A 16,287-nucleotide genomic window follows, 5' to 3' on the forward strand; every position below is an offset into this window, starting at 1 on the left:
GCATTTCCTGAAGGTGTTCAGTAAATTGTTGTTGTGGTCTTCAGTCCTGAGACTGGTTTGATGCAGCTCTCCATGCTACTCTATCCTGTGCAAGCTGCTTCATCTCCCAGTACCTACTAAAGCCTACATCCTTCTGAATTCAGTAAATTATAAGTGTGCAAATATGTGGTGGAAGCTACTGTATTCTGTTGAAATTCAAATAGATTTTATTTATCTATGGTTTTACATGTGGCATTGCCAGTAAATATTAAATCATATAATGTTGGTGTAAATACAGTTACATTGTTATGTAGACAAGCTGTTTCTTCCACATACTTAATTCAGTGTTTCAAGTTACACAGACTGCAAATATTTAAAAAGTTACAACTTGCATTATTACGACACATTTTTAATAAAAGATCTGTGTTATAGGAAGCATTTTCCTTTTGGTATTTGTCAGTAAAATATTGTAGATAAATTCATAAAAATGAGCATTTGCTGAGCTGGAAACTTCTCTTGCGTTCTGGCATTGGCCCACAGTCTGAACGAAAACCAGCTCTTCAAAACTGTGTGCAGTTGTTTTGCTACATGTTAAATATTTTATGTTGCAGTCTTGAGGGATCCTTCCCCCTCCTCCTTGAATCTTGGGTTCGCCTCGTCAGGTTACATGAAACATTTGTACATGTTTGTGGGGCATGTGAAATGTTGTACAAGTATGAGCAAAACATACTATTGGATGAGTAATAAAATCTCAACAGTTTTAGTCCTCTCAAAGTGCAGGTGGCTCTTTTAATTGCATTAATTAAAAGTTCTAAATAACAGAGCAAAATTTGCTAGTTGGGATGGTTCATTTTTAGCAGGAGACAGGAACGTACATGTACATATATCTACAATCAACAACAAAAAACGAAAATAATCACTGCATTTGGAACAAATTTTTCAAACTACCAAACTTGCATGGGTTCCACCGCTGATCATGGCTCTTTCTGGTTTTTTGGTCTTAAATTTGTTTGGTAATCTTTGCTCATTCCAGTTTTGATCAACATGTTTTCACAAAGTTTATTATGTAAAAGATATCACACAACAGATTATAGTATGTCTACATCATCACACATAATCAACTGTTATTACATACATAGAATTTTTTCCTTCAGCCTAAGCTCATGAAAAATAACAGGCATACTATCTAGAATATTACAAGTGAGGACAGTCAGTCAATGATAATCCAAGTCGAGGTGATCAAGATAATACTTCCAGTATTTAAAGTAGGTTTTAGTATAAAGAAATGCTATGTTTCAGAAATAACTTACATTCACTCACCATTTTAATCATTACAAAGCTTTGTGCCTTAATGGTATCAAATCAGTAACTGTGCTCCATCCAAGTCACAGACATACTGCTACCAGTATGACCTGTTCCTCTGTCACCTTTCTGTAGACAAATGAATGAACAAATAGTTGACGATCTATAAGATCTAAATGTAGTAGTGGGTGATGATGAAATTCTGGTTAAAAATGTGGTCTCTGAAGCATTAAATTGTTAATTACTGTGCATGTATCAACAAAACTAAATCTGTGTATCCAACAAACAGAAACTAACATGATAACAAAGACCATTGATATCACTTCCAAGACTGGCATAAATGTGAGTCACATCTCTAGCATCAAAAGATTGAGAAAGAAAACACAGTGAAATACTTGCAGTAAGTGAAAAGTATCTGCAACAAAAGATAAATGACTTGTTTGTGACACACTGTGGGCTTACTAAAATTTACTTTTTTTGTGAGCCTTTATAGTGTAAGGATTATGCTCTGTTATAATGTATTGCACTAAGATATCATTCTTCAATATTGTTTTGACAGATCAACATATACTATAGCACTTAGCTTTGCACAGTTACAAAGTGAATGAAATAAAATGTTTGGGCTCCGATTCATGTTCCTAGTCATATCCCATACGTCCTCAATAACTTATTCTGGCAAAATTATTCTTAGCATGAATTTAGCAAAATGTAAAATATGTGAGCATTTTGGTGTTTCATAATCATCATAAAGTTACGTGGTCTTGTTTGCTTTCATGGAGGTAACTAGCCACTTTCAACACAACCAAACCTCACACAGGTCCAGAATTTTCTGCAACAGAGTGTACGCATGTAAGAAACATATTGAAGATGATAATTATTCTTGTTCATGTACAACTATTCTGATTATGAGCAGTTTAACAATGTTCTGCGTTCTAATGATGTATCACTTACCAGCAACAGTGTCTAATCACAGGTACCATTGGCATTCAGAAATATTAGTTTTTCTGTATTCGATGGCCTGAGGTGGGTTCTTCTGTCTTTTATTAAATGTCCTGTGCCTTGTGAGAGGGTCTTCGCAAAAACTGAAGTTGCTACAACATTAAATCTCTCTTGGACTACTTTTGCAATTGTTTGGCGTGGTGGTAACAAAATCAGTAAATATGCCCAAGGATCTTCATTTCTACTGATGACTGAGCTGTCAACATACCTTTGAACCTCTACAATAGCACATGACTGTACTGTGCCCTGTGGCTGTGCATGTTTCACTAACTTATCAAATATGCCCCACACAGAGGACTCAGTTGCCAAATTATTTGGCTCAACAGATTGTGAACGCTGAATACCTACTGGCCTACATTTTTCCAGTTTCTGGGCAACAATATTAACTGTTTCTTCGTGTTGTCTGCTGGATCCACGTTTCAAATTGCTGGCATTTCAGAACCAGGGTAGCAAGGGCAATGAATTTGCTCTGCTCAAGATTCGAAAACCGGTTTGTAAGCCCCTCTTTCAGTGCATCAACATCTTTCATTGAAACTTCATGCAACTGCATTTCGGCTATTTCGTCACACACTGCCAGAAAGCCACGTGTCAGGACTATAACCTGAAAATTTAGACAAATATGCTAACTACACAACACATAAGAAAAGTACACAATAAAATGACATTGAACGTACATGAGCCAAATAAAGTAAATTATTAACTTACCAAGCTGCCAGTTGGGTACTCCTCTGCACTGAGCTGCCTCGAAACCTGCTCAAACGGTTTCAAAGTCGAACAGAGTGGGGAGCAGATTTCCCAATCATCATTTGATTGTAACAGGCCCACAGAACTTCCGGCACTAAGCGCAACTGTATTTTTCACTGCCTCTGACAATTCAACAATACGTTCCAACATAACAGGGTTGAATTCCACCTTCCCCCCAGGGGGTCCACAACTCTTTTGTGGATACGTGCGTGGCGAGCACGGGGCCCCGAGCCATTGCAGCCTTCTTTCTCTCCCGGGCTGCATTTCCTTTCCTTTCCCCTCCATACCCCTTTCCCCTCGCCCTCTCCTCGCCCTCTATTGGTGTCCTTGCTTATGTTGGCCCCTGCTATCCTCCTGGTTCTGTTGGTTTTACACTCCGGCTTTGTTGCGTAATCATCTCCTCCTTTTGGCATTCCTTGGTCCCCCTGTGGGGTTTGACCTCCATTCCAAAATTTCTCTTCCGTAGTGTGAGCCATTTGGGGAAGAGCACCTTACCTAGTGTCTCCGACGTGTGCCCTCCTAGTACATTCCACCTTTTCTTTTACGTCGTTGTCTGATGCTAGGGTGCATAGCCAGCACGGTAGCCAGCCCGTGTGGTGGGGTCGCTATGTACCCTTTTGGTAGAGCCCCCTGAACACACAGGGATCACACTTCTGATACCTGAGCTGTGACCTCCTCATGCATGCCTTGGAGTGGTTGCTCGTCGTCCTGGAGCATCGGAACTCCCGGCAATGGCCGCCGTGCCAGACGGCCCTTGCTGTGGCTGGGTGGCGCCCGTGAGGAGAGCCCCTGATCGGAGTGGGTGGTATCAGGGCGGACGCTATGCAGATGAAACGCATACGGGTCCAAAACTCTGGCCGCTCTTCTGCGGCCGTCTCTCTGCATGGTACTGATTCCTCAAGTGCTGCTTCTCTTGCCCCTTCGGCCTTCCCTTCCGTGGCTACCCCCTGGGAGGAGGGTCAGGCCCGTCGTCTAGGGGCAAAACCTTTCCCCCGTTATCTAGTTTGCACCAGGACTGATGGAGATACTTTCACCAGTGTCAAACCTTTATTCTTTGTGGAACACATTGAAGACAAGTTCGGCGAAGTGGACTCCCTGAGCAAGATGCGGTCGGATTCGTTGCTGATAAAAACTGCTTCGGCTGCCCAATCTGCGGCCCTTTGTGCCTGTACTCATCTTGGCACAATTCCCGTGTCCATTACCCCTCACCAGTCTCTAAATATGGTACAAGGTGTGATTTTTCACAGAGACCTCATCCTTCAAACTGATGAGGAACTTCGGGACAATCTCGGACGGCGGGGTGTTCACTTTGTTCGGCGTGTTCAGAAGGGTCCTAAAGATAATCGTATTGATACTGGTGCCTTTATCCTGGCCTTTGAAGGGGATACCCTTCCTGAGAAAGTTAAGATTATGGTCTATCGCTGTGATGTGAAGCTGTACATCCCACCTCCTATGCGGTGTTTTAAGTGCTTGCGTTTTGGCCACATGTCTTCTCGCTGTTCCCAGGACCCTCTCTGTGGTTACTGTGGACGTCCACTCCATGAGGGGAGACCCTGTGTTCCCCTCCTGTATGTGTAAATTGTCATGGTAGTCATTCTCCACGTTCACCAGATTGCCCAGTATATAAGAAAGAAAAAAAGATACAGGAGTATAAGTCCCTTGATCGTTTAAGCTACACAGAGGCCCGTAAGAAATATGCACGATTGCACCCTGTGTCCATGACATCTAGTTACGCCTTGGTTACATCTTCATCCCTTCCTCCCCCTTCCTTACCCCCATCCCGGACCCCTCTCCTTCCCCCCTCCCCTGCGGCTCCCACACCTTCTCCTCTGGGCGCTGCTCCCCCTCCCCAGCCGGAGAAGTGTCCCACTCCTTCGGCGTCTGCCGGTCAAGGGCGCCTCTCCCGGGATGCCCCTTCCCGGCACCTTCCAGGTCAAAGGTCTGCTGCAGCGCGGCGACCGCGAGAGCCGCGGTCTATCGGCCCCCAGGTCGCCCGGTCTCTTTCTGTTCCTGATCTTGCTGCAGCTGGCTCCATTATGCCACACAGCCCTCCTCGATCTCAGCCTGAAAAGAAGAAGAAACATAAGTCCCGGGACAAAGAGCCTCTGGTGTCACCGGAGGTCCCTTCCCCGACTTCACAACCGGATTCTGACCTGTCCTTTATGGATGTCGCCCCCTCCTTGTCGGTGACGGGTGGGGACCCGGCGGTATGACTGGATTTAACGTGTTCAGCCCTCATTTAAACCATCGTTCTGTGGTTCTTCAATGGAATTGTAATGGCTACTATCGTCACCTTCCGGAATTGAAATCCCTTCTTTCGTCCTACTCAGCAGCTTGTGTGGTTCTCCAGGAATCTCATTTTACTGATGCTCACTCACCGACCCTCCGTGGGTTCCGTGTTTTCTGTCGAAATCGGGTCGGACCCTTGCGGGCTGCTGGTGGCGTTTGTACGTTGGTCCGTACAGACATTGCTAGCACGTGGATTCCTCTCCAAACTACATTGGAAGCGGTTGCTGTTAGGGTCCACTTAGACTCTGCAGTCACAGTATGCAATCTTTATCTCCCTCCTGACAGGACTCTTCCACCTGCTGCCTTAACCACCCTTCTTCAGCAACTTCCTCCTCCCTTCCTCCTCCCTTCCTCCTCCTTGGGGATTTTAATGCTCATCATCCTTTGTGGGGCAGTGCCTTTCCATCTAGACGAGGTCTTCTTATAGACCAATTTATTGCAGACCACGACCTGTGCCTTCTTAATGATGGCTCCCCTACTCATTTCAGTGCTGGTCATGGCACCTTTTCTGCCATTGATCTTTCTCTTTCTTCTCCCTCTCTCCTCCCTTCATTACACTGGTCGCCACACGACGACCTTTGTGATAGTGACCATTTCCCGTTGATTATCACGCTCCCTTCCCGCTCCCCGATGGACAGGTTACCTCGTTGGTCTTTCCACCGCGCCGATTGGCCTCTATATACTGCACAGGTTGAGTTTTCTCCCTCTTTGTCGAGTTGTATTGATGACGTCCTACGTGACGTGTCTGACGCGATTGTTCGCGCTGCTAACCTTGCTGTCCCGCGCTCATCTGGACAATTTCGTCGTCGGCAAGTCCCGTGGTGGAGTACGGCCATTGCCATTGCCATCCGTGATCGCCGTCGAGCTTTGCAACACTTTAAGAGGCACCCATCTGTAGCCAGCCTTTCTACCTTTAAGCGCCTTCGCGCTAAAGCCCGTTATTTAATCAAACAGAGCAAGCGGATATGTTGGGAACGATTCGTTTCTTCCCTTGGTTCCACTGTCCCTCTGTCACGGGTATGGGCTACACTTCGCTCTCTCCAAGGTTGCCATCGGCAGTCCACCCTCCCAGGCCTTCACCTCCCAGATGGCATTTGTACGGACCCATTAGTTCTCGCAGAACATCTTGCGACCCATTTTGCAGTGGCATCAGCGTCGGCCTCCTATCCAGCTGCTTTCCTTCATCAAAAACAGCAGGCTGAAGCTGTCACCTTATGTTTCACCCCTTGTGAGTCAGAGCAGAAAGAAATTCCCATTCAGTGAAAGGTTCGTTGTAAGATTCTATCTTCTTCTCATGATACGGCCCCTGGCCCAGACTCCATTCATAACCAGCTTCTTCAACATCTCAGTGCTCCACAACGGCACCATCTTCTTTGGGTGTTTAACCGTATCTGGCTCCAGGGTGACTTCCCTTCTCAGTGGAGGGATAGCATTGTGGTTCCTGTCCTTAAGCCTGGTCAGAACCCCCTATCTGTTGACAGCTATCGGCCAATTAGTTTGACCAATGTTGGTTGTAAGTTACTTGAACGGCTGGTAGCCCGTCGGCTCACTTGGGTCCTCGAATCTCGGGATCTATTGTCCCCTTACCAGTGTGGCTTTCGAGAGGGACGATCTCCAATCGATCATTTGCTTCGCTTGGAATCCGCAGTTCGGCAGGCTTTTTCCCAGCGCCGCCATTTGGTTGCAGTGTTTTTTGACCTTCGCAAGGCCTATGACACGGCCTGGCGCCATCACATCTTACTAACCCTTCATCAGTGGGGTCTTCGGGGCCCACTCCCGATTTTTATCCGCCAGTTCCTGATCCATCGGTCATTCAGAGTTCGAGTTGGTACTGCTTTTAGTTCTCCACGGACCCAGGAGACGGGCATCCCACAGGGTTCTGCGTTGAGTGTCCTTCTTTTCCTCATTGCTATCGATGGACTTGTGGCCTCTGTCGGTCCCTTGGTCGCCCCTGCCCTGTATGTGGATGATTTCTGCATTTGGGTTAGTTCCTCCTCGATGCCATCTGCAGAACGGCAGCTCCAGGTGGCTATACGGCGTGCCTCTGCATGGACCCTCTCCCACGGGTTTCAATTCTCTCCTTTAAAATCGCGGGTGGTCCACTTCTGTCGCCGTACTACGGTCCACCCTGATCCAGAGCTCTATCTCGCTGCACAAAGATTGCCTGTGGTTCCACAGTTTCGTTTCCTGGGTCTTCTTTTCGACAACAAGCTCACTTGGCTGCCCCATATCAGACTCCTGAAGGTAGGATGTTTCCGTAAACTCAATGTCCTTCGCTTCCTTGCCCACTCCTCTTGGGGTGCGGACCGTTCCCTCCTCCTCCTCCGTCTTTATCGTGCTCTAGTTCTGTCACGTTTGGACTATGGTTGTCAAGTTTATGGTTCAGCTGCTCCTTCCACGCTGCACGTGCTGGATCCGGTCCACCATCGTGGTATCCGTTTGGCCACCGGTGCCTTCCCTACTAGCCCTGTTGATAGTCTCCTGGTTGAAGCTGGGATCCCCCCCTTTCTGTTCGGCGGTCCCAGCTTCTGGTGTCTTATGCCCTTACTATCCGTTCTTCTCCCGCTCATCCTTCCTATTCTATCCTATTCCCAGTCCATGGACGTCGCCCGCCTGACTCCCGCCCTCGGGCGGGTTTACCGGTTGGGCTGCGCCTTGCGTCTCTTAACCGTGATTTTCGGCTTCCTTCTTTGTCCTGTCTTCCTCGCTCCCTCCCCTCCACCCCTCCTTGGTTAGTTCCTCGGCCTCGAATTCGGATGGATCTCCGCCGCGGTCCGAAAGATTCCATCCCCCCGGTGGTGTTCCGTTCCTTTTTCCGCCAAATTGTATGGGAGTTTCGGGATGCTGTTGTTTTTTACACTGATGGCTCTAAATCTGCTGATCATGTTGGGTATGCCTTCACGTCCTTTGTTGGAACGGAAAATCATCTACTGCCACCCTCATGTGGGGTGTTTGCCATCAATTTCGCAGTAATTTCCCGGGCCCTTACCTTTATTAAACAATCCCAACACAACCGCGTTTTGTTATGTACGGACTCGATGAGTGGCCTTCTTGCTATTGACCGGTGTTTTTCGCGCCATCCCTTGGTCTCTGCCATCCATGACCATCTCGCTGATCTTCACCGTGCTGCTTGTTCCATTGACTTCCTATGGGTCCCGGGCCATGTGGGTATCCCGGGTAATGAGCTCGCTGATCGTTTGGCTGGGGGAGCAGTTACTTACCCCCCGTTTTCTGTCACCCCTCCTGCAGCGGATTTACGGCTTCACATCAAATCCCACTTTGCACAGTCATGGGCCAATTCTTGGGAGGCTACTCCACTGTCTAATAAACTTCGTGCCATTAAGGTGAATCCAGGCCCATGGCGGTCTTCCTTTAGCCTCTCCCGCAAGGACTCGACCACACTGTGTCGTCTCCGCATTGGCCATACCAGGCTGACCCATGGTTTCCTTTTGCGTGATGAGCCGCCCCCGCTATGTGGCTGTGGAGCCTTCCAGTCAGTGGCCCACATTTTGGTTGAATGCCCCCTTCTTTTGGCTCTGCGTGCTAAGTACAGACTCCCCCACACTTTACCTTTGATGTTGGCTGACGATTCCCGGATGGTCTCTCTGGTTCTAGGTTTCCTCCGGGAGAGTGGTTTTTATTCTCAGTTTTAAAGTTTTTAATCTCCCTCTGGTGTTGGGGCAGGGCGGTGAGTGTTTGGGTGTCTCCCACTGTAGGCAGTGTTCAGAGATTCCCGATTCACCTCCCTGACTGGAATCCTCTTTTCTTTCCCATTTACTCTGTTTTTACCCCTTCTTTTTAAGGCTTGGTTCGTTTTTCTATTCCCATACGTACTTTCTGCATTATAGCAGTTGTACCTTTTAAGTCACAGGTGGTCTTGCCTATGCTGCTTCAGCATAGTGTTGGGTTCGTTCTCTTGCCAACTTCCCTCATTTGTTTTTACTAATGACAACGTGCCTGCCCTTTTACGTTTCCCCTTTTTCCGTTTCATTTTTCTGACTATACTGAGATGTCCCGTTAGCAGAATGGAGTCTATTTGAAACAAGGGACTGATGACCTTGCTGTTTGGTCCCTTTAACCTCAAACAACCAACCAACCAACCAACCGAATTCCACCTTGTGGGCAAGTCCTGGATCAATTTCTTGATGTTTACTTTGCCACTGTTCTGTCGGCATGTTAAGAGCCGCGCTGTTGCACTGCTGCTCCTGCTTAAAAAAAAAACAACTGTTGTGACTTTCTGAACATTTAATTTAGTTCCAAAATGTTTCCACTTGAGAATGCTGGAAACAGACAATGCACCAAATATGAAAAATGCTGTGACCACCATTAAAATTTTGTCACCAAGACTACAAATTTAATCAATTTTAAAGCTGTGTACAAATTTGTACTGCTGGAATGCAGTCATTTCAGTGGTGCCGATACCAGCTCAGACTATAATCTGAATTGTTCATTTATGAAGTGTTGTTAAAGTTACTCGGCTGTGACTTGACAGATTTCTGGATGTCAGCTTCTAATGAGACAGATTCTCATTTGCTTCTGCAAGGCATAAAGACAAAGTACAAAAAAAAGATGCATGTGCTGCTGGCAACATGACGTTTGTTACAGTCCTTCTACTCGGTATTTCATAAGCGGGATTCAGTGCATGTACAAAACTACGAAATCCTGAGTATCACTGTAATTATTTTATTACCATTATGTTGTTGTTGTTGTTGTTGTTGTCTTCAGTCCTGAGACTGGTTTGATGAAGCTTGCACAGGATAGAGTAGCGTGCAGAGCTGCATCTCCCAGTACTTACTGCAGCCTACATCCTTCTGAATCTGCTTAGTGTATTCATCTCTTGGTCTCCCTGTACGATTTTTACCCTCCACGCTGCCCTCCAATACTAAATTGGTGATCCCTTGATGCCTCAGAACATGTCCTACCAACCGGTCCATTCACATAAATACTTGCATAATTATATTTTGCGTTTATGTATTCAACACATTCACGACGCCAATTGTATGGATGTGGTGTGCGTACTGTAAGACCTTCGGTACAGACACCATCAGATTATTTGACTTGCCGCTCTATCTCTCCCCCCCCCCCCCCCCCTGCGGGTCCGTGGGGTTAGAATAGGCCCGAGGTATTCCTGCCTGTCGTTAGAGGCGACTAAAAGGAGTCCCTCCCCCCCAAAGGGGGTAGTTAGCGCCTGCGTCCGGAGACGGACGGTTCCACGACCTATATTTGCGGACAATTTGGTTTTTCACTTCTTCTGGTTTCTTCCTTCCTTTGGTTGGTTCCTTTCTTTGTTCTTCTCCATCTCACTGTCTTACTTACTCTTTCACTTGCCTCCTTCTCCTTGCCTCCTCCTCCTTGCCTTCTCTGGTCTCCACCTCGGTGTTTGAGACAGTCTGTCCTCTCTCCCTCTCTCTTCTTTTTCCTCTTCTTCCTTCCTCCCTGTGCGCGCCTGAGGGCCGACCCACGCGTTAGCACGCGTAGCCGGTGACGGGGTAACGCGTAATTCCCCGCCCTGGGTAGACAAGTAAGGCACGCACGTACCCCTGGTAAAGGCCAGGCCCAGGGAGGGGCGATTGCCTGAGCTGATACCTTCTGACCATGCCGATTGGTCCCTCTGTCTGTTTCTCGGGAGGTGTGACCTAAGGTGTAAACATTCACCTAAGGCGGGAGCGTCCTCTGAGAGGGTCCCCACAAGGAAGGAGCGCGCTATCGGAGACGCTGGCAATCATGGGGGATTCCTCCGCAGTGGATTTCTCTTCTCCTCTCTCGACGTCCGCCCACAAACGGAAACTTGACCAGCCACCAGTGACAAAAGTACTACCGCCTGCCCCACCGTTCCTCACAGTTTCTCGATCTGAGGGCGGAAAGGATTTTTCCTCTGTCAACCCTTTCGTTATCCAGAAGGGCGTAGATGCCATACTCGGATCTGTCAAGTCTTGTACCAGGTTGCGTAATGGTACCTTGTTAATAGAAACTGAGAGCGCCTTTCAGGCACAAAAACTGTTTCGGGCCACACTCTTGTACACGTTCCCTGTCCAGGTGGAGGCTCACCGCACTTTGAATTCGTCTCGTGGTGTGGTATACACTAGATCACTCGACGGATTGACTGACGAGGAGATTCAGTCTTTTCTCCCTGAGCAGGGCGCGACGGCTGTCCATAGGGTCATGAAAAAGGTCACCAATGACCTTGTACTGACCCGGACACTTTTCTTGACCTTTGATAGTATACAGTCCCCGTCGCGCATCAAAACGGGCTACGAGGTTATTTCTGTTCACCCCTATGTCCCGACACCTATGCGCTGCTACCAGTGTCATTGTTTTCATCACACTCGCCAGTCTTGTTCCAATGCGTCTAAATGTGTCACTCGTGGCAGGGATGCCCATGAGGGTGACTGTCCACCTCCGTCTCCTCGTTGTCGTTGTGTGAACTGTCAGGGTGACCATGCAGCGTCCTCCCGCGACTGCCCCATCTACAAGGAAGAACGCTGTATACAGGAAATTCGGGTCAAAGAGAAAGTGTCCACCTCGGCTGCTCGCAAGCTATTGGCTAGTAGGAAGCCCACGCTGCTCCCAGCGGGGAAATACAGTAGTGTCCTCGCCTCTCCTCGGACTACCAGGGAGGTGGCAACCCAGACATGCGATCTGACCTTCAGCACCACGGTCGTCCGTTCGGCCAGTGTTAAGATCGCGCGGTCGACGTCTCCTCTTCCTCCCATCACCCCTCAGACACAAGCACCTTCATCAGCTTCTGCCAAGACGAAGACCCAGAAGTCAGGCCTTCAAGAAGGAACCGTCCCGTGCAGACTTCTTACGTACCTCGAACTCCCAGCCGTCTACCAGTACTTCCACCAAACGACCTTCCAAGAAGGCTCATAGGAAGCACAGTTCTTCTCCTCCGCCACGGCGCATTTCTTCTCCTGCGCCACCCAGCGGTTGCCGCCCCAGGCCGTCATCCGTTTCGCCTGGCCGCACCGCTGGTAGCCGACCATGTGGCCGTTCACCGGCGGAGGAAGCTCCCCCTCCCGGCCATCTTACCAAGATGGCCGATGACCCTATAGACCCGATGGACGATGACTGTCCGCCTACTGATAGCGGCGGCAGTGCTCGCTCGAAGCCAGGCCCTAAGCGGCCTTCGAGGTGACCACTTCTCTCATCTTCCTTTTCTTACGATGGCATTTATTCACTGGGATATTCGCAGCATTCGCTCCAACCGAGAGGACTTGAAGTTGCTGCTCCGCTCGTCGTAGCCCTCCAGGAAACGAAGCTACGCCCATGCGATCAAATTGCCTCGGCACACTACACCTCTGTGCGTTTTGACCTACCCCCTGTGGTAGGTATTCCGGCTCATGGAGGGGTTACGTTGCTGGTCCGGGATGATATTTACTACGATCCCATCACGTTGCACACCGGCCTGCAGGCAGTTGCCATCCGCATTACTCTCCCCACTTTTACGTTTTCCTTTTGTACCGTTTACACTCCATCATCTGCCGTTACCAGGGCAGACGTGATGCAACTTATTGCTCAGCTACCTGCACCATTTTTGTTAACTGGAGACTTCAATGCCCACCATCCCCTTTGGGGCTCTCCAGCATCCTGCCCGAGGGGCTCCTTGTTAGCAGACCTTTTCAACCAGCTCGATCTTGTCTGCCTCAATACTGGCGCCCCTACTTTTCTTTCGGACACATCTCACACCTATTCCCATTTAGACCTCTCTATATGTACTCCCCAACTTGCACGCCGGTTTGAGTGGTATGCACTTTCTGATACATATTCGAGCGACCACTTCCCGTGTGTTATCCATCTCCTGCAGCATACCCCCTCTCCGTGCTTCTCTAATTGGACCATCTCCAAGGCAGACTGGGGGCTCTTCTCTTCCAGGGCGACCTTTCAGGATCAAACCTTTACAAGCTGCGATCGTCAGGTCGCACACCTCACGGAAGTCATTCTCGCTGCTGCTGAATATTCCATCCCTCACCCTCCTTCTCCACGTCGCGTACCGGTCCCCTGGTGGACCGCAGCATGTAGAGACGCTTTACGTGCTCGTCGACGTGCTTTACGCACATTTAAACGCCACCCTACAGTGGCGAATTGTATCAATTATAAACGATTACATGCTCAGTGTCGTATTATCAAAGAAAGCAAGAAAGCCAGCTGGGCTGCTTTCACAAGCACCTTCAACAGTTCTACTCCTTCTTCTGTTGTCTGGGGTAGCCTGCGCCGGCTATCTGGCACTAAGGTCCACTCCCCAGTTTCTGGCTTGAAGGTCGCGAATGAAGTCCTTGTGGCCCCTGAGGCTGTCTCCAATGCCTTCGGCCGCTTTTTCGCCGAGGTTTCGAGCTCCGCTCATTACCACCCTGCCTTCCTCCCCCGCAAACAGGCAGAGGAGGCTAGGCCACCTGACTTCCGCTCCTCGAATCGTGAAAGTTATGATGCCCCATTCACCATGCGGGAACTCGAAAATGCACTTGCCCGGTCACGGTCCTCCGCTCCAGTGCCAGATTCTATTCATATTCAGATGCTGAAGAACCTTTCTCCTGCGGGTAAAGGTTTCCTTCTTCGTACTTATAATCGCATCTGGATTGAGGTACATGTTCCCGCATGCTGGCGCGAGTCTATTGTTGTACCGATTCCTAAGCCGGGGAAGGACAAGCACTTGCCTTCCAGTTATCGACCTATCTCGCTTACCAGCTGTGTCTGTAGAGTGATGGAGCGAATGGTTAACTCTCGATTGGTTTGGCTGCTCGAGTCTCGACGCCTACTTACCAATGTACAATGTGGATTTCGAAGGCGCCGCTCTGCTGTTGACCATCTGGTTACCTTGTCGACCTTCATTATGAATAACTTCTTGCGGAAGCGCCCGACCGCGGCTGTGTTCTTTGATTTGGAGAAGGCTTACGACACCTGTTGGGGGGCGGGCATTCTCCGCACCATGCATACATGGGGCCTTCGCGGTCGCCTTCCTCTTTTTATTCGTTCCTTTTTAATGGATCGACAGTTCAGGGTACGTGTGGGTTCTGTCCTGTCCGACACCTTTCGCCAGGAGAATGGGGTGCCACAGGGCTCAGTTCTGAGCGTCGCTCTCTTCGCCATCGCGATCAATCCAATAATGGATTGCCTCCCAGCTGATGTATCAGGCTCCCTTTTCGTGGACGATTTTACCATCTATTGCAGCGCGCAGCGTACGTGTTTCCTGGAGTGCTGTCTTCAGCGTTCTCTAGACCGTCTTTACTCCTGGAGTGTCGCCAATGGCTTCCGTTTTTCTGCCGAGAAGACGGTCTGTATTAACTTCTGGCGCTACAAAGAGTTTCTCCCACCGTCCTTACGACTCGGTCCCGTTGCTCTCCCATTCGTGGAGACAACCAAATTTTTAGGTCTTACATTTGACAGGAAATTTAGCTGGTCTCCACATGTCATATTTGGCTGCCCGTTGTGCCACTGAGAACACGGAGGACATTTAGAGAACGGGTACGTCGTGGGGAGCGGATCGAACCATCCTACTTCGCCTATATCGGTCGATCGTCCGCTCAAAGCTGGATTATGGGAGCTTCGTATACTCCTCTGCACGGCCGTCCATCTTACGCCGCCTCAACTCCATACAACATCGGGGTTTACGTCTTGCGATCGGAGCATTTTATACTAGTCCCGTCGAGAGTCTTCCTGCTGAAGCTGGTGAATTGCCACTCACCTACCGGCGCGATATACTGCTTTGTCGGTATGCCTGTCGGCTACTGGCAATGCCCGACCACCCGTCTTATCGTTCCTTTTTTGACGACTCTCGCGACCGTCAATACGGGTTGTATGTCCCCCTGCGGGTTCGGGGGTAAGAATAGGCCCGCGGTATTCCTGCCTGTCGTAAGAGGCGACTAAAAGGAGTCTCAAACGTTTCGGCCTTATGTGATGGTCCCCTCTCGGGTTTGACCTCCATCTATCTAAATTATTCCGACGAGCGAGCCAATTGGGGAAGGGCACCTTACATGGTGCACTGTATCCTTCGTGCAATTAGACCTATAGCCGTCTTTCTCGTCGTTGCAATGGTGTCCCGCTCGTTTTCGATCTCTTGGGCGATTACCACGCTGCACTCTGCAGTGTTTCTTTTAACTGTGATGACGACCTTGGCCATTTTTGCACCTAAGATCCAGCACGGTAGCCAGTCCATTGTGGTGGGGTCGCCATGTACCCTCTTGGTTGTAGCCCCCTGACAACACAGGGATCGCTCTACTGATGCCTGCGCCGTTCACTCCCCACGTATGCCAAGGAGTAGATGCCCATCTCCCTGGGGCATCAGGACTCCCGGCAATGGCCATCCTGCCAGGTGGCCTTTGCTGTGGCTGGGTGGCGCCCGTGGGGAGGGCCCTTGGTCGGAGTAGGTGGCATCAGGGCGGATGACCCGCAATGAAGCGTGGTACATCATCTATCGCTGGTGGGCCTCCACCAGCAGTCTCTAAGCGATCGAGGTCTAACCTCAACGTGAAGAAATTGGATCAGAGATCGTTTCCCTCCCTAGCTACTCCATGGGAGGAACGACTTGCTAAAGAAGGCAGTGGAGAATATTCACCCCGGTACCTCGTGTGTACGCGGGTTGATGGAGAAGCTTTCATGTCGACCAAGCCCCAGTTTTTTGTGGAGCATTTAGAGGACAAGTTCGGGGAGGTGGAGGGCCTGTCCAAGATGCGCTCTGGTTCTGTGCTCATCAAAATGGCATCCTCTGCCCAGTCACGGAGGTTGCTCAATTGTGACAAGTTGGGGGATGTTTCCGTTAGCATCACGCCGCATAAGAGTCTCAACATGGTCCAGGGTATTATATTCCACAGGGATCTTCTTCTGCAGTCCGACGATGAATTACGCGCCAACCTCGAACGACGAGGTGTTCACTTCGTCCGGCGCGTCCATCGGGGTCCGAGGGATAATCAGGTAGCCACCGGTGCCTTCATCTTGGCCTTTGAGGGTGATGTCTTACCCGAAAAGGTTAAGGTGATG

The 16,287-nt window shown here is 49.3% G+C and overlaps 1 protein-coding gene across 1 annotated transcript in view; it reads right to left on the bottom strand.

Moving 5' to 3' along the window:
* The window catches only part of LOC124796231 (fap1 adhesin-like), a 29,695-nt gene extending 20,207 nt beyond the window's left edge, over positions 1 to 9,488 (bottom strand). The window contains exon 1 of the mRNA XM_047260322.1: positions 9,419 to 9,488. Coding sequence (XP_047116278.1) covers positions 9,419 to 9,488 — 70 coding nt within the window. The remainder of the gene's footprint in view (positions 1 to 9,418) is intronic.
* Between the last annotated feature and the right edge of the window lie 6,799 nt (positions 9,489 to 16,287).

The sequence above is a fragment of the Schistocerca piceifrons genome, chromosome 4, assembly GCF_021461385.2.
Source record: "Schistocerca piceifrons isolate TAMUIC-IGC-003096 chromosome 4, iqSchPice1.1, whole genome shotgun sequence".
Taxonomy (NCBI): Eukaryota; Metazoa; Arthropoda; class Insecta; order Orthoptera; family Acrididae; genus Schistocerca; species Schistocerca piceifrons.